Source organism: Schistocerca cancellata, chromosome 1 (genome assembly GCF_023864275.1).
Source record: "Schistocerca cancellata isolate TAMUIC-IGC-003103 chromosome 1, iqSchCanc2.1, whole genome shotgun sequence".
Taxonomy (NCBI): Eukaryota; Metazoa; Arthropoda; class Insecta; order Orthoptera; family Acrididae; genus Schistocerca; species Schistocerca cancellata.
This window is the reverse complement of record NC_064626.1, coordinates 869,166,351-869,187,875: the sequence shown is the minus strand read 5'-3', so window position 1 is coordinate 869,187,875 and position 21,525 is coordinate 869,166,351. Positions and strand designations below refer to the sequence as shown.

Genomic DNA, 21,525 nt, shown 5'->3' with positions numbered 1-21,525 from the left:
ACTGATCTGTTGCAAGATGGTGATTTACATGGGGAGCCGATATGTCTCTTAATTTATGGCCAGCTTTGAGCTTGACAAGATGTTAAGTGTCCTGCAATATATGTTAAATACATAAAATCAAATACTTGAAAATGGCATAAAAGGCTGAATCTGGGTTGTACTTAAGTAAACAATAAAACAGTCAAATGGTGATGTGTGAATAATAACTTCATGTCACTCGAAATGTAATGACATTTTGATTTTACAATCCAATCCACACCCAAAATCAAATTTTCATTCAGGTCCTCTTTCACCAAGCAACCTTGTGCAAAGGAAATATTATTTATTTTAAATAATAATAAAAAATTACCTTTTCACCATCTTACTCTATCTCCATGTAGTACTTTTGATTTTTATCTTATCTCTTAGCTTTCTAGATATAGGATTTCCAGGGTCAATCAAGCAATTACATGTTTGTACACAAATGCATGGACTACATAGCACAAAACTTTCACCTTTATTCTCAGCTTCATTTAGCAAATCACCTTCTATTTCTGGAAATTCCTTTATGCTGTTAACATTTCTCCTGCTATTAACTCCTCTTCTACTGTCTTCATCTGCTAATGATTGCATAGCCTCCAAGGGTACAGTGCATTATGTTAACTCATCCTTTTTTTTATATAATCCCATGTATTTGACTGCTATTTCCCATATCGTTACAATGCTCTCATGTTACCTTTAATATTTTATCTCCAAGAAGTCCACTTTACATTCTTTTTACATTGTTACAAATGGACATAATTTCACAGATGTCTACAGATATGACCTGATTATCATGTACTTCCCCAATATTATCCTTTTTCCCTATGAAATATAACTGTGTCCCTAGTACCATTTATCACTATATCTGTATCCTTCATTTCAAGTTAAATCATCCCATCTAATGCTTCAAAAAATAAAAAATCTTTCCTTTCTTCAACATCACTGTCGACATTGCCATCTGTAACATAATTATCTGTCTTCGTTGTCTTCAGTATAAACATCACTAATAATATCAACATTCTCCTCATAATTATTATATATCTTGTTTTCTTCCCCTTTCAGTACATGATCCACAGTTTCAACACCTCCAACTTCAGCAATAACAGGTTCACAATACTCCTCTACATTTTCATTTCCCATTAAACTTACAATTCCACATTCATCATCATTATTATTAACTATCTCTTCTGTTGATACAGATTGCCCATTGGTTTCATCATAAAGGTTTTTATCACCCAGTTCTATTTCATTATCCTGATTCCAGCCTTCTTCACCTTTCATTTCCGATCTGTTAACCAGGCATGTTCTCCTACTATTCTCATGATGGAATCTCATTTGTGAAACATTCCTTCCTCCTCTTCTGGTATAATTGGTCTGAATTTTATGCAGTTTTCTCACCCTAAACTCACAGGCTTGCACTGGTATGTACCTCAGTTTTCCTGACCATTCCATCTATTTTCTGTCCCCCTGTTATCAAACTGTTATTTCCTTTCCATTGGCTACCTCTTTGTTCATGTTCACTATTTTCATTTCTAATTCTACCATTTCAATAGTTTTACCTCCTATTATTAATCCCCCGATAATCATTTTTATAATTTCTTGGCTCTTTCCTCCTATATCTTTCACCATGATAATCTTGAGACCTGGTGATAACCATATACCTTTTGTCTATCTCTTTGTTTTTCATTTCTCTCCCATTACCTGTACAATTTGTCTACATGTCTCAGAAACTGTTCAATAGAATCATCAGGTCCATATAATAATCCCCATCTGCCTTTGTTTGATAACCTCCTTCTCAAAGCATCAATCTGTGTCAGTCATCAAGTGGATAATCCAAATGCACAAGTGTTTTTAACTGTTTCTCACAGAAGTATTTCATGTGACCACTACCTTCTCTGAAATCATGCCTATTTAGGAAGTCACTTTTTATTTTGGCTTGCTTTGTCTCTGACTAAAACTTGTTGAAAAAATATTTTTCAGCCTTATTAAAAGTCATATCTGCGCTAATATTTTGGTTGGCCCTAGAGAATGCTTCACTATCAAAAGGTTTTTTACAGATTTAATTTTAAAGCTTTGTCAATAAAATCAAAAGAGTGCAACTTATCTCCTGGATATTTTTTTTAAAAAAATTTATTTCCCCATACATTGCCACAACTACACCAAAACTCATAGTGATATAGGTTTTGGGGAGAGAGATAATGTGAAATATCCAGAGCTGAAGCGATTATGCTAAAGCACATTAAGCCACACCAGAAATTATATGCCTGGAAATGCACACAGGTATGGATGTATGCAGGTTAAGAAATGTTGTGGTAGTTCTGAAACATTACTTGAAGATTAATTCCTTTGAGATGTGGTGCACAGCTTGATATTTACCTTGTCCCACAACCATTACAGCTATGCCAGCGTGGCTGTGATGGCAATTCTCTCTTGGTGTTGACTTCCCCTTCAAAAAGGTCCATTTAAAAATGCAAGTCCTCATTCCTTTGGGAGATGGATATTACGATGTATCTCAGTGGGAGAATGTAAACTCATGACTTTCACATATTATAACTTTTAATTAAAAAAATACTGTGAGAGCACAATTACATACATCTTTATTGCACCAGCTCAAAAGACCTACAGACACCAAGATCGGTGAGTAAAACAAATGAGGTACATGAAATAATTGATGGTTTAGCTTTCCATTTTCTGTTATCATACTCAGATATACTTATACCTCCCTACAGTATCTTTGCCACACAAGGATAGACCAAATGAGAATTATTACAAATATTTTATTTACAGGTGTAGGCCATTTTAAAGAACCTACACAGTAACTAAGCTCTCGTGCAACTCTATTATTAGGTTATTACTAACATCTGATATACTACTTTGTCATGCACCAACATTAGTGCTTAAATCTGTGACTTCCTGGCAAATTTTATTAATTCCCCTCTTGTTTTACTAACAACATCTGCCAACTTCCTATCAACAGACTCATTACTTTTAATTAATTCTTCCTCAAACATTTTCCTTTTATTTTTATTAATGCAATATTTTAATTTAAAACTTTTGTCATTTATTCCCGTTTCATTGATGAAATTGTTCTCTTTCTTCCTCACTTTGGTCTCTACTGCATTAATATGTGTGTCAGTCACCTGTTGCTCAGTAGTGACAGAAATTTTGAATCTGCTTAGTTCCTGCTTTGAGTTGTCAACCTTTGCATTTGTTATGGTTACGTGGTCTTTCAGTTTTTTTACTTCTTTGCTGACACTCTATCTTATCCCTTAAGTCCTTGTATTCCACCAAATACATCACTCTGTTTGTCAACTTTCTCCCCTAAGAATTTTTGTGAGGTGTTCAAATAAATTGATGTTGCCACCTAACAGTTCCCAGTGGTCAAATCCATGAAATGGAGAGCAGTCACTATTTAAGTCTCCCAGGCACTTTGAGACTGTCCAGTTCTAAGTCCATATTCTCATCTATCTCCTGTTCCTGATCAATAACTTCATCTAGGTCACTCATTTTTAATAAGTTACAAACCAACAAACCAAATGAAAAGTTCTTGACATGATATTGACACAGAGCAGAGTACATAAAATAATATTTTCAGGTTCCCATATTAATTTTATTGTTTTATCATTTCTATTTAGTCAGCATAACTGAAATTTGAAGCACCATTAGCACTTTATTCTGTATTACCTAATATCCCAGCTGCCTCCACCATTTTGAGACATAACATCTTCTTGAAAATTATTAGGAATGAGATTATATAAGCTTACTGCAAGTCTCATCAAAATTATACAGTTCATATGAGTAATATAAAACAGATACTTAATTTATTCTGGTGGTCTTGACAAGAACAGGATTGGTAGAATTACCATCATTGTGCAATATGACTTGAAATAACTAGTACACATTTATACATTTTTAAAGATATTTTTTTACTCAGAATGACATAGATGGTCCACTGCAAATAATAGTTCATCAGTGAACCTCACACTCTACAACTCACACTCTTATAAATACTTTCAGACAGTTAAGCCATTGTTCAGTAATTACAATTGAGAAGTATTGCATCAAATCAGTTTGACATACATACAGAGACAGTATAAATATTACTATAAATTAGCCAGAAAACAATGATAATGATATGATTTTCATCACATATGTGGAATAAACAACGACTTTGACAATTTCATTAATTATACTAACAAAATTAAGTGTAACATTCGTATCACGATTTCAACATACATTTTAATAGTACTTTCAGATAACATCTAGAGTAATTTTGTATTTTACACAGAAAGTATCCATTGATAATTTGCTTATGTGAGATGGGTTTTATTATTTTGAATATCAGTAAACTTTAATATAAATGTTGCTTATAAAGATGGGTAATAGTAGTTGTTATTATGTTCTAAACATTGATTTATGTATTTTGGCTGATAAACAGAAATGAACAACTGGGTATAATGTGTTTTCAATATATATTAATTAAAACAGAACATAAAAATTTTAGATGTTCCTACCAATTGACTGAGTTTCATGTGTTCAATATGTTAGTAATCCATGATCATTTACGTTTTACATTATTCACTACATGGAAATTATTTCTTTCTTTGATGTTTCTGACATTATGATTATCTTGTTCGATAACTAATTTCAAATGGCCACATATAATGTAATTATCATACTGAGGTAATATACAAAATAGATCCATTATTTTCCTATGAGAATTGGAATTTGGATGGTGGCTAGTCCTCAATGAACTAAGAGTTTGTGACAAAGCAAGCTGGGATATTTTTATTTCCTCTCTTGTTTTGCCATCTACCTCCTTAAAATTCATTTTTTCATGCCTGACTAATTACCATTAACATACGTGAGTATAATTTGCATTTTCAAAAAAGAAAAAGGTTGGCCCTCAGATTTAAAGAATATAACACCAGATCTAATTTTGTGCTTAGTTTTATGTCTGTAATTGATTTTCTAATTTATTTTGACTGATCCTATAGTTCAATTCTTTTATCTTGACGGCTTGTGCATGCCCGCCCAGACGCGGAAGATTGCTGCGTTGCCAGTTGCACACAACGCACGCGCCAATAGCAGCAGCGCCATAGTATAGCATAGTTCGCAAGCTTACGTTTAGGGGGGAGTGCACAGTTCATGAAGTAAAGCCACCACGGCCGCATTAACCCTTTCGCTGCTACAAAGACGTGCTCCCTGCATTCCGCGCTGTGCGCGATTTTGTCACTGCACTGCTCGCCTGTGCAGACACATCGTGTTCTGACTGCTTTGACACTCTTATCAATCGATTCCACAAAAACTATTTGGCCCAAAAATTAGGTTTTTACACATCTTCTTGACTGATACCTTCCCCCCATAAATGACTTAATTTTGTTTCGATGTTCAACGCAGTTATTATGCAGCATTAAATATAGTAAACCATTGCACGAAATTTTGAAGAGTTTGCAGAGTTTCCGTATGGTCGATTTTAGTTGCCACAATGTTGAGAATGGAATGTGGACAAGATACCTAAATTTCATATAAAATTTACTGTATAACAATAGCTCATTTAAGTACGACATAGGTGTCGTATGTAATATTGAGAAATATTCCGTCTTTCGCGACTGTAACAAAAGTTTTATTTACACTGAGCACATTTGGCTTTGTTTTAAAATAATGCCAAACGCCCTATAACAAAAGATATTAACTAAAGTGCACGTCATTTATGTATACGGCCGAGTTCAGGTTCGTTCTGCGCATGTGACGTCACAAAACACAGTCAGCCAATGAACAGAGAACGACGTTGCCACATCTCGACTGCAGTGCAGAGCATGGACGAGTGTCTTCAGTTTTAGAAACGTTCAGTTATAAATAAAGTAATAGAACAAAAGCAATGTCTTGACGTCACATGCGCAGAACGAACCTGAACTCGGCCGTATACATAAATGACGTGCACTTTAGTTAATATCTTTTGTTATAGGGTGAAATCAGTAATTGTTTTGTAACTTAAATTCTATTGTTGACTTATAATAAAATATAAATTCTGTACTAATTGTAAACATTTGGATGAACAACTAATAGTATTCCTAAAGGATCTATTTGGCTCTATTCAAAAACATGTTAGCAAAGCCAACTCTTAATTAATTCCAAAATAATTTTCAGTTTCATTAAAAGTATTATTTGCATAACTACAGTTGTTAATTTCATCATTTAAACAAATAATATGGCTTAACCCTTGTAGTAGAAGAAACTGTTAAAAAGACACAATGTTTTTAATGTACGCAGTAAACTGAAGGAGTTAAGTTTTAATTACAATTTCTGTAAATTAATCATCAAACAATCGGTAGTTTCAGGGCCTATTATTGTGATGATATATAAGGGTCCGATTTTTGGTCCTGAGACAGTCAGTCCACGGTCGAGTTTCAGACACAAAACTTGTGTTGGTTAGAACAACAACAGTGTATCAACTTAACTGTGAAATAAGTGTAACAAAAATAGGTCGAGTGTTAAAACAATGACAGTATCTGTTAAATTTATTTGAAAGACTGTGAACTGTGTGGTTAGGTTTTACTGCTCATAGATGTTCATTGGTAAACTATTGTAGCAGTATGTTGATGTTTACCTGAAAACTATTAATGAAGCTTATCAAAAGTTAAACAATAGTGCACTGGCCATATAACTGTGTATTATTGGGGGGTTGTGATCAGTGAAAGTAAAGAACTGTGAAACACAAATGTGCACCTGTGTGCTACATCATTTAAAGTAGTCAGTGCTGAACTTCCACTCCTCATTATTCAGCCAGTATCACAACGCAGTATGTTGACACCAAAGTCCATCAACAAAGAAATGTTGTAGTTGTTGTTGTCTTCAGTCCTGAGACTGGTTTGATGCAGCTCTCCATGCTACTCTATCCTGTGCAAGCCTCTTCATCTCCCAGTACCTACCGCAACCTACATCCTTCTGAATCTGCTTAGTGTATTCATCTCTTGGTCTCCCTCTACGATTTTTACCCTCCACACTGCCCTCCAATACTAAACTGGTGATCCCTTGATGCCTCAGAACATGTCCTACCAACCGATCCCTTCTTCTAGTCAAGTTGTACCACAATTTTCTCTTCTCCCCAATCCTATTCAATACTTCCTCATTAGTTATGTGATCTACCCATCTAATCTTCAGCATTCTTCTGTAGCACCACATTTCAAAAGCTTCTATTCTCTTCTTGTCCAAACTATTTATCGTCCATGTTTCACTTCCATACATGGATACACTCCATACAAATACTTTCAGAAACGACTTCCTGACACTTAAATCTATAATCGATGTTAACAAATTTCTCTTCTTCATAAATGATTTCCTTGCCATTTCCAGTCTACATTTTATATCCTCTCTACTTTGACCATCATCAGTTATTTTGCTCCCCAAATAACAAAACTCTTTTACTACTTTAAGAGTCTAATTTCCTAATCTGACACTCGATTTAATTCGACTACATTCCGTTATCCTCGTTTTGCTTTTGTTGATGTTCATCTTATATCCTCCTTTCAAGACACTATCCATTCTGTTCAACTGCTCTTCCAAGTCCTTTGCCGTCTCTGACAGAATTACAATGTCATCGGTGAACCTCAAAGTTTTTATTTCTTCTCCATGGATTTTAATACCTACCCCAAATTTTTCTTTTGTTTCCTTCACTGAGCAAGCAGAACCTCAAAGTTTTTATTTCTTCTCCATGGATTTTAATACCTACTCCGAATTTTTCTTTTGTTTCCTTCACTGAGCAAGCAGTGAAGGAAACAAAAGAAAAATTCGGAGTAGGTATTAAAATCCATGGAGAAGAAATAAAAACTTTAGCAAGCAGTGAAGGAAACAAAAGAAAAATTCAGAGTAGCTATTAAAATCCATGGAGAAGAAATAAAAACTTTGAGGTTCACCGATGAGGTTGTAATTCTGTTAGGGACGGCAAAGGACTTGGAAGAGCAGTCAAATGGAATGGATAGTGTCTTGAAAGGAGAGTATAAGATGAACATCAACAAAAGCAAAACGAGGCTAATGGAATGCAGTCGATTGAATAACATTGGGGATAGGCTACAGCCCTGTCTCACTCCCTTCCCAACCACTGCTTCCCTTTCATGCCCCTCGATTCTTATAACTGCGATCTGGTTTCTGTACAAATTGTAAATAGCCTTTTGCTCCCCTGACACCTTTAGAATTTGAAAGAGAGTATTCCAGTCAACATTGTCAAAAGCTTTCTCTAAGTCTACAAATGCTAGAAACGTAGGTTTGCCCTTCCTTAATCTAGCTTCTAAGATGAGTCGTAGGGTCAGTACTGCCTCACGTGTTCCAAAATTTCAACATAATCCAAATTGATCTTCCCTGAGGTCGGCTTCTTCTAGTTTTCCCATTCTTCTGTAAAGAATTTGTGTTAGTATTTTGCAGCTGTGACTTATTAAACTGATAGTTCGGTAATTTTCACATCTGTCAACACCTGCTTTCTTTGGGATTGGAATTATTATATTATTCTTGAACTCTGAGGGTATTTCGCCTGTTTCATACGTCTTGCTCACCAGGTGGTAGAGTTTTGTCAGGACTGGCTCTCCCAAGGCTGTCAGTAGTTCCAATGGAATGTTGTCTACTCCGGGGGCCTTGTTTCAACTCAGATCTTTCAGTGCTCTGTCAAACTCTTCATGCAGTATAGTATCTCCCATTTCATCTTCATCTACATCCTCTTCCATTTCCATAATATTGTCCTCAAGTACATCGCCCTTGTATAGACCCTCTATATACTCCTTCCACCTTTCTGTTTTCCCTACTTTGCTTAGAACTGGGTTTCCATCTGAGCTCTTGATGTTCATACAAATGGTTCTCTTATCTCCAAAGGTCTCTTTAATCTTCCTGTAGGCAGTATCTATCTTACCCCTAGTGAGATAAGCCTCCACATCCTTACATTTGTCCTCTAGCCATCCCTGCTTAGCCATTTTGCACTTCCTGTCGATCTCATTTTTGAGACGTTTGTATTTCTTTTTGCCTGCTTCATTTACTGCATTTTTATATTTTCTCCTTTCATCAATTAAATTCAATATTTCTTCTGTTACCAAAGGATTTCTACTAGCCCTCGTCTTTTTACCTACTTGATCCTCTGCTGCCTTCACTACGTCATCCCTCAGAGCTACCCATTCGTCTTCTACTGTATTTCTTTCCCCCATTCCTGTCAATTGTTCCCTTATGCTCTCCCTGAAACTCTGTACAACCTCTGGTTTAGTCAGTTTATCCAGGTCCCATCTCCTTAAATTCCCACCTTTTTGCAGTTTCTTCAGTTTTAATCTACAGGTCATAACCAATAGATTGTGGTCAGAGTCCACATCTGCCACTGGAAATGTCTTACAATTTAAAACCTGGTTCCTAAATCTCTGTCTTACCATTAGATAATCTATCTGGAACCTGTCAGTATCTCCAGGCTTCTTCCATGTATACAGCCTTCTTTTATGATTCTTGAATCAAGTGTTAGCTATGATTAAGTTGTGCTTTGTGTAAAATTCTACCAGGCGGCTTCCTCTTTCATTTCTTAGCCCCAATCCATATTCACCTACTACATTTCCTTCTCTTCCTTTTCCTACTACCGAATTCCAGTCACCCATGACTTAAATTTTCATCACCCTTCACTATCTGAATAATTTCTTTTATTTCATCATACATTTCTTCAATTTCTTCGTCATCTGCAGAGCTAGTTGGCATATAAACTTGTACTACTGTAGTAGGCATGGGCTTCATATCTATCTTGGCCACAATAATGCATTCACTATGCTGTTTGTAGTAGCTTACCCGCATTCCTATTCATTATTAAACCTACTCCTGCATTACCCATATTTGATTTTGTGTTTATGACCCTGTAGTCACCTGAGCAGAAGTCTTGTTCCTCCTGCCATTGAGCTTCACTAATTCCCACTATATCTAACTTTAACCTATCCATTTTCCTTTTTAAATTTTCTAACTTACCTGCCCGATTAAGGGATCTGACATTCCACACTCCGATCCGTAGAACGCCGGTTTTCTTTCTCCTAACAACATCCTCTTGAGTAGTCCCCACCCAGAGATCCGAATGGGGAACTATTTTACCTCCGGAATATTTTACCCAAGAGGACGCCATCATCATTTAACCATACAGTAAAGCTGCATGCCCTTGGGAGAAATTAAGGCCGTAGTTTCCTCTTGCTTTCAGCCGTTCGCAGTACCAGCACAACAAGGCCGTTTTGGTTAGTGTTACAAGGCCAGATTAGAAAATCATCCAGACTGTTGCCCTTGCTACTACTGAAAAGGCTGCTGCCTCTCTTCAGGAACCACACGTCTGTCTGGCCTCTCAACAGATACCCCTCCGTTGTGGTTGCGCACCTACGGTACGGCTATCTGTATTGCTGAGGCATGCAAGCTTCCCCACCAACGGCAAGGTCCATGGTTCATGGGGGGGGGGAGGGGGGGGGGGGGGGGGGAACAAAGAACAAAGAAATAAAGCAGATGAATGTCACAAGTTGTGGTAATGACCTGTCCAACTTGCTTTCCATTCTAGTCTGTTACACTTCAAAATACTACTGTGAGCAAAACATAGAATGCTGTGTTTCTTTGGGATATGCTGAATGGCACAGATAACATCGAAAACATGGAGTGTGAACCAGCACTTCAGGTGATATATGTAAGCCTGGTACATCATCAAAAGTTAGGTCCACAGAAATGAAATGTTTATCCAATTTAAAAACTGCCAGGGTTATCTAATGTAAATAAACTGGAAGCTGGAGAGAGATACTCGGCTGTGCTGTCAATGTCCCACTTCACACTGTTACAGTCCATCAGTACCATTACCACTGTGATTACACAGTGAAGGTATTGACTGAGTGTTGCTGCCAGTGTACTTTACAAATGACTAGAATCTCTTTGAATTTTCTGCCAGATTTTGAGACTGTTAAGTCATTTTGCTTTGAAGTCCACACTAAATTCTGAGCCTCTGTAAAACATCACCAGTGTTGGAGATTTCACATTCTTTTAAATCAGGCATGCTTTTTCATTGCTTCTGCAACAGTGTCTCTTATTAATTTACTTGGAACCAATCTCTGAATTGCCATAAATAATATTTCTTTGAATTTAAGCCACATCAGGTTTATGATTATCTAGTTGGTTTCGAAGGAGGTTGTATCTTGGGAAGTTGTCATGTGAATTTTCATCTGCTTTTTTAAAAAGATATATTTTGTGTTTACTTTTGATGGATTTGGATGTTAAGGTATTCAGTCTAGCTATGACAACCTTGTGCCCATTAGTCCTTGTACCTGCCATGATGGTCTCTATTTACCCAATATTGTTTATTGCCAAAAGGTCTAGTATGTCATCACAGTCATTTACACCATGTGGGCTCATGAATTAATTGCTCAAAATAATACCTGAAGAAACTTATGGATTCTATTCCTCATCAACCTGAGGCCACTGTCAAGTCTAGTGCTGACATTAAATGGTATTAATGTGATATCACCTGGGGATGATTAATGTTTTGTCAGATGTACTTATGTAACATGAGTGATACATCTCTGTTTTTCCTTTTGGTTTATTTAAGTGTATTATTTGCCTTTTACTACTAAAAGTTGCTACTATTTCCAGATTTTATTGTGGTAATGCAAGAGGTTGACTGCTTCTTGAAAATGCCAGCAGCTTGAGCTAATACAATTTCAGAGAAACATTTAAAAAAAGGACATGGCTAGAAGACCCACTATCAGCACATTTAAAGGTCATAAAAATTAAATGTGTATCATCCCCTGATGTTTTTTTTCTGTTTCATTGCATACAAAATACGATGAATCTGTGGCAATTCCTGATATGCGGAGCAGCGACAATCATTAAATAACACACCAAAATACAAGAAGACAACTTTATTATCCGTGAATATGTACAAAGTCATACACAGTCAGTGGCACAAAACAGAATGGCAAGCAATATGGCGGCACACAATAGGTTCCGCATGGGTCAGAGAGCCTGCTATGGCAAAGATATATCAATTGTAGAGTCGATAGTCGCCACAGAGGTGTCCCCCCCCCCCCCCCCCCCTCCGCCCCCGCGCCCCACCCCTTTGCAGTGTGGAGCACGGTGGTGCATCAAGTCCTGTGCCAGCCTGGTGGGGGTGGAACACTTGATGATCACAAAAGCACTTTTCCATGGTGAAATCACACGCACAACACTTGGGAGTAGGTGTAGCAAGCTCAGCTGGAGCTAGGATATAATTACTGTGCCAATGGGGTGGCACGTAAAGTGCCCTCCGCCACACACCGTTGGGTGGCTTGCGGAGTATAAATGTAGATGTAGATGAACCACCGATCGTCCAGCCCATGATGTAGGATGCAAGGGGGGAGGAAGGGGGGGAGGGGTGGTGGGCCCATCCAAATCATGATAGCATTCCTGGGAAGGAGGCAGGTGCTGCGTACATCGGGGTCACTTACAGAGTGCTCCTGCAAGGTCCACACAGGTTTCACCCGGTGGAGCGAAACAGTTACTGGTTTGCCATTGTTAAGTGTTGTCAATGTGGAAGGCCCTCGGGACAGAACTTTAAACGGACCAGTTTAGGGAGGCTGCAGGGTTGTCCGTACTGTGTTGTCACGTAACATGATAAATTCGCATGTGGCCAGTTCCTTACGCATGAACACATGAAGCCTACAGTGGTCAGAGGGCAAGGGAGGTTGATGAGTGTGACGTGTCCTTGGATGCTCTCGACAAGTGCTCGTAGCTTGGGAGAGCTTGGTAGCGGCGTATCCTCGACAAATTCAGCTGGTAAAAACAGGGGCTCCCCGTAAAGGATCTCGGTGAGGGAGGCTTGCAAGTCCTCTTCGTATGCGGTGCGGAGGCCTAGCAAAACCCAGGGGAGAGCGTCAGACCACTGGCCACCGTGGCACATAAGTGCGGCTTTAAGTGTGCGGTGCCTGCGCTCCATAAGTCCATTGGCCTGGGGGTGATAAGCAGTTGTGTGAAACTTCGCGACGCTACAGTACGAACAGAGGGAGGCAGCAGCTGTGATTCAAACTGCCTACCTTGGTCGGGTGTCAGTGAGGTAGGGCTTTCAAATCGGGAAATCCAAGTGGCAACGAAGGCCCGAGCTGCAGACTCAGCTGATATATCTTCCAAAGGGACTGCCTCGACCCATCTATTGACCCTATCAATAACGGACAGGATATAACGACAGCCCTTGGAGGGAGGGAGGGGACCTACAATATCAATATGGGCATGTCGTAGACGTCCTTTAGGTATGTCGAAGGTGCCTGGCAGAGGAAGTGCATGGCAGCCCACTTTAGCTCCCTGACACGGTATGCAGGTGCGAGCCCACATCCCGCAATCATGTTTAACACTGGGCTAGACGTACCTTTCCATGACCAATCTGGTGGAGGCTTTGATGCCTGGGTGAGCTAGGTTGTGTAGTGCATCAAAAACAGAGCGGCGGAGAGCTGCGGGTATGAGAGGGTGGGGGCTACCTGTGGAAACATCGCACCAGACTGGTTCTGTGGTTCTGGGGAATGCACATTGTTCCAGTTGGAGGGAAGAGGTTGTGTCTTGTTGCAAGGCATGAATATCAGGGTCTACGGTTAGCCGGCGGGCCAGGTCAGTAAGGTTAAGTGGGGTAGTGATGAAGTTGACACGAGACAGGTAATCAGCGACTACATTGTCAGCGCCTTGGATATATTGTGCATCAGTGGAATATTGGGATATGAAATCCATATGGCGGAAGTGTCATGGGGGAGATCACATGAGGGGTTACGGATTGCATCTACCAAGGGTTTGTGAGCTCTATAAATTGTGAATGGGCGATCCTCGACATCAGCTCTGAAATATTTGACCGCCTCATACAGGGCGAGGAGTTCACGGTCGAAGGCGGACCATTTGGACTGAGATTTGGTTAATTTCTTGGAGAAGAAATGGAGGGGTTGGGGGTATCCAATACATGTTGCTGAAGGACCGCGCCAATTGCAGTGTCACTTGCATCAGCTGTAATAGAAACGGGTGAGTCAGGAGCAGGGTGGAGCGAGTGTGACAGCTTTAGAGAGGGCGGTTTTGAGATTTTTGAATGAATCAGCCATCTGCAGTGTCCAAACGAGTTTGTGTTTGCCTTTAGTATCCTTACCCGCCAGAGCGTCGGTCAGAGGGATCTGGATAGACGCAGCATGGGGCAGGTGGCACCTGCAGAAGTTCACCATGCCTAGAAAATGGCGAAGTTCAGCGAAGTCCTCTGGGGGACGGAGGCTACGTATGAGTTCAACCTGAGAGGAAGTAGGGCAGACGCCCTCGGCCGTGACTGTGTGACCTAAGAAGATGACCTCAGGACTGCTAAGCTGAGACTTCTCGTGATTGATCTCCACTCCATTAGCAGCAGGCAGTGCAATCACTCTGGAAAGATGGAGAGTGTGTTCCTCAAGTGAGGGAGAGAAAATCAGTATATAGTCTAAGTAGGCATAGGTGAAAGGGAGGTCAAACAAGAGAGAGTCAATGAAGTGTTGCCATGTCTGTGCAGCGTTTTTGAGACCATATGGCATGGAACAGTACTCGAAGAGACCAAATGGAGTGGCTGTCTTAGGGATATCGTCGGGAACATGGGAATCTGATGATATGCTTTGCTACAATCGAGAACAGAGAAGATCTGGGAACCGTGCAACATCTGAGTGAAAATAGGGTAATTATCGATGGTAGTGCTTGCGTTAAGAGCATGGTAGTCACCACAGAGGCGGAATGTACCGTCCTTTGGCATGAGATGGATTGGCGATGACCAGTTACTATCAGATAGACGAAGAATGTTGGAATCCAAAAGATCTTTAACAATGTCTTTAGCATGGCGAAGTTTCTGCGCGTTTAGTTGGCACGCCTTATGCCGCACAGGGGGTCCTTCAGTCATGTTTATTATGTGGCAGGTGCCATTCGCAATTGCATGCAAGGATGTGGGAGAAGCAGAGGGGGTAAGGGCAGGAGGGGTAGCGGCAGGGAGGGTAGGGGCAGGGGAGTAAGGGCAGGGGGTGTAAGGGCAGGGGGGGGGGTAGGGGCAGGGGAGGTAGGGTCAGGGGGGTTAGGGGCAGAGGGAGGAGGGGCAGAGGGGGGAGGGGCAGAGGCCGGCTGAACCGTTAATGGGGTCGCAGCTACAGAACAATGTCCAGGCTGAGGAGACATGTCCATGATTGCAAGAGTGGATGTGCAGAGTTGCAGAAGCTGCTGTTTTGTCTGCAACAGCTGTGCACAGACTTCGTCGATGCGAACACGCAGGTCGACTTTCTGAGAGGGCAACGCATCGATGAACGCTCGCGCAAGAAAGCTGAGAGAGCAAAGGAAAAGTTTGCAGCATGTGACATACACTCTGAAAGGGCAGAGAGTGAACCGTCAGTAGAAACTTTGAGCTGAGGGAGGGAATGGTGTAACGCACCAGGAACACTCGAACCGGAGATGTGAGTCAGACAGCCGGCTTGCAGATTAGGGGAGAGGGCATAGTTATGAAAGAAATCGAGGCCCAGTACTGGTGCATCAACTTCCGTGATGTAAACTGTCCTGGGGAAAACCTGATCTGGGGCAAATTTGAGCAGGAGACGTGAGCAACCTAGCACCAGTATCGGGGAATTGTTAGCAGCTATCAGTGCCGGTGCAGATAAGGGATCTATGTTAAGGGCGAGGGAGGGCAGGATAACACTAAAGTTGGCTCCAGTGCCCACTAGAAATCAAAGTTCGGTGTTGGTGTCCTCGACGAAGAGGTGCAAAGCAGATGACAGTGCAGCAGGTGTCGGACGAGATGCCGGTAGGCGCCGTGAGGCAGCGTGGCGGGACGTGGCGCCTGGACGTGCCTGCCATAAGTGTTTGGGAAAGCACATGGGGGTTTGCAGTTGCGAGCCACGTCACCAAAGTTAGCGTGGAACCAGCAATAAGGAAAGCCAGCTTGCAGTGCAGGAGCATGGCTGGGCGGTGAGGCGGCCAGCTGCGCGGCTGGAGTTATACTCAGCCGTCTCCGGTGATCTTTGGGGGGCAACGTAGAAATAGGTAGTGCAGTCGGTCAACCACGGGGTGGCGGGGCTGTTGCTTGCACTGACAGCGAGGTGTGTATCTTGCCGTGGGTAGGTGTGGATTCTGTTATTGCATAATGCGTGGGGGCGGCAGATGCCGGACTAGAATGCTGGAGGTACCGGTGTTGGATGATGCTATAGGCACGGTTGGCGATGTGCAGGCATGCTTCGAGGGGATCAGAGACATGGGACAGTAGCTGAAGTTGTAGCTCAGAAGGAAGTTTAAGTAGCCAAATTGTCCAAAGTGCAACTTCTGGTAGAAAGTCTGTGTCCACAAGGGCCCGTAACTGGTGCCACAGCTGTGACGGGTAAGGTCATCGATGTGTTCCTCATGGATAATGCGTTGGATTGACTCAGCAGGACAGGATAGGCGTTCAACGATACAAGCTTTAGCAAATTCATACTTATTCTGAACGGGAGGCGAAAGCAGCAGGTCACTAATAAGATCTGTGTGATCGTGCAGGTGACTAACAAGGCACATGAATCGGGCTCCGTCATCTAGGATGCCGTGAATGTCCAACATTTTATCCACTAATGCAAACCATGTCTTAGGGTTCTCCATTTGTAGGGCTGGCAATTTTGGGAATCTGCTAGGTGCGAGGTACTGAGGAACGGTCAGTGCAGCGAACACACTACTCAGATGTGAGGGCGGTGTAGCAGTGTAGAGTGGTGCCAAATCAGGATTGAAGGCACACAGTAGCTGTACTCATCTGGTTAATAGGGAGAAAACCACATGATTTACAAGCAGCAGGAGTGCAAGAAGAGAGTTCAGTCTTTATATATGAGTTCAGTTGCATAGTGTAGGCAGATACAGTTGCTGGGGCCCCAGCTGGTGGGGGCACGGTTGGTTGTGGAAGACTCTCCAGTACCATGGAAACAGGTACAGTTCAGACTGGTGAGCACATGACCGGTGTTTGCCAAGTGAAAGAACCCGGCGCGGAAGTCGATGAAACGTTGTGGACCGGCACGGGTGGGGCAGCCAATGCCACCGCGGGAGCAGGCAGTAGGCATGCGGGAGCTGGTAACAACAGGTGCGGGAGTGTAGCGGGCGTGGTTGAAACCGACGTGGCAGAGATGGATGAAACTGTCGGGAAAACGTGCGGAAGATGAACAGGAGCCGGGATGGGGCATGGCTGCGTCATATCTGAGCGGTTGTAAGATGTCCATGGAGAGTTGCGTAGTCTGCGACTGTAGAGCAGGCGTCCTGTGTGGGTGCAGCAGATGACCAGGAATGGCAGGCGCTGGCAGTGCTGGGGCGTCGATAAGCAGAATGCAGTCCGATGGTCATGAGGCAGCCGCAGGTGCAGGAACGTGCTGCGGCAGCCAAGCGGGAACCATTGAGGTTATCTTGGGGGCACGTAGGTTAGAATCCGGTTGACGGCATAGTTCACTTTGGCACTAAAACTGCAGCGTGATTTCTGGTATGGGTTCATTTTCCACTTTGAAAAACTGAGGCTGTAAAGTCGGATCACAGGGACTGAATGGTTGTTGAAACATTGTTCGTAGCACAATACAAATCACTGTTAACAACACTCGCGAATAGAATGAAAACAGATCGAGGTCACCATTGTGGCTATTCCTGATACGCGGAGCGGCGGCGATCATTAAATAACACACCAAAATACATGAAGACAACTTTATTATCCATGAATATGTACAAAGTCATACACAGTCGGCAGCATAAAACAGAATGGCAAGAGAATGGCAAGCAATATGGCGGCGCACAATAGGTCCCGCACAGGATAGAGAGCCTGCTATGGCAAAGATATATCACTCGTAGAGTCGATAGTCACCACAAATCTATTAACATTTACTTTCAATTGCAAATAAAGGGAAACAATACAAGTAAAAAATTACCTTTTTCCTCTAGAATCTTTACTAAGTCAGTGGTTCTGACTACTGGTTGGTGGTGACCATCTGATTTTCTAGCAAAGGTAGCAAAGGCACTCTTGAGTTTTTCAGCAGGAACTCCATTGGCTGGCCGGTGATTGAGATACAGCTTTAAAAGATCACAAAACCTGATTTTGTCTACATTCTTCCCCACAGCACCAGATTCCATGTACTTTACCTCATGCAACATGTTTTCTATCTGTAAAAGTTATCTAGTGTTAAAAGTATACAAGAAAGGGGGAAAACTAAACTCTTAAATATGAACAAATTACATGAGAATTAAAATTGAAAGTGCTGAACCACATTAAGATAAAAAGTCAATACTCATCAACAATAAAAACTGGAAGATTTAGTCTCCAACTGAAGGAGGCACAAAATAGATAAACATGATTTCTGCACTTCTAGAAGCAAATACACCTCCATCCTCCTGTTAACACAGAAAGGGAGAGAGACAGAGAGGGAGAGAGAGAGAGAGAGAGAGAGAGAGAGAGAGAGAGACCAGTGAAAAGGCTGTAGGGACAGCAGGAGAAAAATAAATTGTTGGATGTGCATAACGTATATTAAAAATGTTTGCATGTACAGAAGAATTTGTCTCACATACACCTAGAATACATCAAAACTCTATGAAAGGCTACATTCTGGTGTTGGCTTGAGGGTATCAACAAAGATTTTAGATACAAATTTCCACAGAGACTTCAGATTAAGTCCTTGCCTACTGCTTTATATTCTGCTTCAAACTGGAAGTGATGAAATATGTAATCTTACAGTTGTGGCTTCAAGGTATACTTCACTTAAGAATAGGTCTTGTTCAGCATTTGTCATGATACATCAACTATCAGTTCTTAAATTGTGCTGAGCCATGTTGTTGGGATAATTATGTCCAGTGAAGGCTGAAGTGAGAGTGATGATGTATAGCTGTAAAGAGTCTGCATTCAAACAAATACATTTGCTTCGAATGTCAAGGCATTATGGGAGGGAACATCTGACATCAAAAGGATTTCAAATGTATTGTACTTTTGTTTGTTAGTAGGTTTGATGTGGACAGAAATGTGTGGCTGGCCTTCAGTGAGGATGACATCAACATCAAGGAAAGTGGTGTGGGACTTGGAATACTATCAAGTGAAATTTAATTGGGAGAAGGTATTTAAGAGATTCCAGGAATTTTATTAGGGCAGCCTCACCATGAGTCCACATGACAAAGATGTCATCAATGTATCTAAATCAAACCATGGGCTGAAGACTTATGGATCCCAGGAAAACCCCCTACAAGTGACCCATGAAAAGGCTGGCATAGGAAGGAGCCATCCTGGTTCCTATGGCCGTACCCCTGATCTGTTTCTGCCACTCAAAGGTGAAGTAATTGTTGGTAAGTATAAAGTTGATTAAGGTGAGCAAGAATGATGTCATAGCCTTGGAATCAGGTGGGCATTTATTGAGGCAATGTTCAGCAGCAGACAGACCATATATTTGTGGGATGTTGGCATAGAGGGGAGTGGCATCAGTGGTGACAAGCAAAGTGTGTGGTGGGAGTGGGACGGGCACAGATTTCAGATTATCTAGGAAATTGTTGATATCTATAATATAGGAGGGAAGTCTTTGTACTATAGGTTGCAGGTGTTGATCAACTGAGGTAGAGATATGTTCAGTGGGTGCTTTGAAGCCAGCATCTATAGGACAACCAGGATGATTGGATTTGTGGGTCTTAGGAAGAAGGTAAAAGGCGGAGGTGCATGGTTTGGCTGGGGTAAGAAGTCCTATGGATTGTGGTGCAGGTCTTTGTGAGGGGCCTGAGGTTTTTAAGAGGGACTGCAGGTCAGTTTGAATCACAGGAATGGCACCTTGGTGGCAGATACTGTATGTAGAGGTGTCAGACAGCTGGCATAGACCTTCACTAACATACGCCTGTCATTCAAGTACCGCAGTGGTAGATCTTTTGTCTGCTGCGATGAGAATGATGGAGTCGCCAGCTTTTAGGGAATGTAGAGCCTGGAGTTCTGCGGAGGATAGGTCAGGGTCACGTTGTAGGGACCTAAGGAAAGGTTGTGACGCAGTGCTGGATGTGAGGAATTCTTGGAAGGCTTGTAAGGGATGATTCTGAGGTAGTGGTGGTGGATCAAGTTGGGATTGTGGTCAGAACTGTTCAAGGCATAGTTCAATGTCACGTTTGCTGTTGGAAAGGTTTGGAGATTGGGTTGCAAAGTGATATTTCCAGTTGACATTACACATAAAGGGAAGTAAGTCCTTCACTAAAGCAGCATGGTTAAATGCAGTTTTAGGGCTGAATGTGAGGCACTTGATAATACAGATAATTTGGGGCGGGGGGGGGGGGGGGGGGGGGGAGAAAGTACTTTGTACGAGGTTGAGAACACTGTACTGTTGTGACTGGTTCTTGTGATTATGAGTTATTACAGTTCTGGGAGGCAGTGGCAAAGGCTGTGGGATGTTAAGGAGGTTGACCAAGCTCAGTTCGTAGGAGAGGAATGGTGGCTGATGGTATGGCTGTTTGGGGAGTTGCAGAGCAACAGGAAGGGAAACAACAATGTTGAGGCAGTTTACGAGAAGGTGGGATAGCTTTTTGAGGTGAAGCCTGGCATGTTGTTGCAGTCTGAAGTTGGCTTGGCAGATGATACCATCCAGGGAAATGTGAGGGGCAAGTAACTGCAGAATCTTGTAGAAGGAGAGAAGTCTTGTGGAGTGGAAATCGGTAGATGAGGCATATAGATCACAGATAAGTCAGGTAAGTGCAAAAGACTGCTGTATTTGAAACTATAAAAGAGGCTGGTGTAGAGTAGGATTACATCCAGAAATAGGGTCTTTCAGTGTTAGACCTTTGGGAGTAACTCCTAGGGACAAGCAGGTTTCAAGAAACAGAATGTGGGATCTTAATTTTGATAGTGCAAAAGCATGATTTTGAGAAGAACAGACAGAACATGTGATGGGATTCATCACAACAAGAGAGGGTGGTTGGAGTGTTAGAAATGGTAGGAGTGGCAAAAGAGAGATGTAGAGGATGGAAAAAGATAGAAAAATGGAAGAAAAGCAGGGAAAACATTCAGAATAATAATAATAATAATAATAAAAAAAAACGCACGAAGCTTCTTCATGGAATATTTCAAATCACAGGCACTGTACTTGGCGCTTATACACCTTTGCGTTTTTTTGGGTACTTTCATTGTTTAATTCATAAATTTCATGCGTATTATAGTATTTGAGAGTTGTAGCATTGCGTTTTAGTACCTGAATAGTGTAAAATTGCATAGTCTCCTTCTGCCGCCGAGCAGTTTGTCAGCAGTGCGCAAGTAACAGCATTACTGCATTTACTAGGCAGTCTTGTATTTTAATAACCATATAAATTTGGTCTGAATCAGAGGCTGAGACGGTTCTGCGACCGTGTGGGCTGCAGATTCCTCGACTTGCACCACAGGGTGGTGGGGTTTCGGGCTCCACTGGATAGGTCAGGAGTCCACTACACACAGTAGTCAGCTACATGGGTAGCAGGGGCTGTGTGGCATGGACTGGGCGGTTTTTTAGGTTAGATGGCCTCGGGCAAGTACAGAAAGGGCAACGGCCTCAACGG

General features: G+C 41.7%; 1 protein-coding gene across 1 annotated transcript in view; it reads right to left on the bottom strand.

Annotated features, from left to right (window-relative positions):
- The window catches only part of LOC126189843 (cilia- and flagella-associated protein 251-like), a 794,634-nt gene that overhangs the window by 99,291 nt on the left and 673,818 nt on the right, over positions 1-21,525 (bottom strand). The window contains exon 21 of the mRNA XM_049930974.1: positions 17,916-18,147. Within this exon, the coding sequence (XP_049786931.1) occupies positions 17,916-18,147 (232 nt within the window). The remainder of the gene's footprint in view (positions 1-17,915; positions 18,148-21,525) is intronic.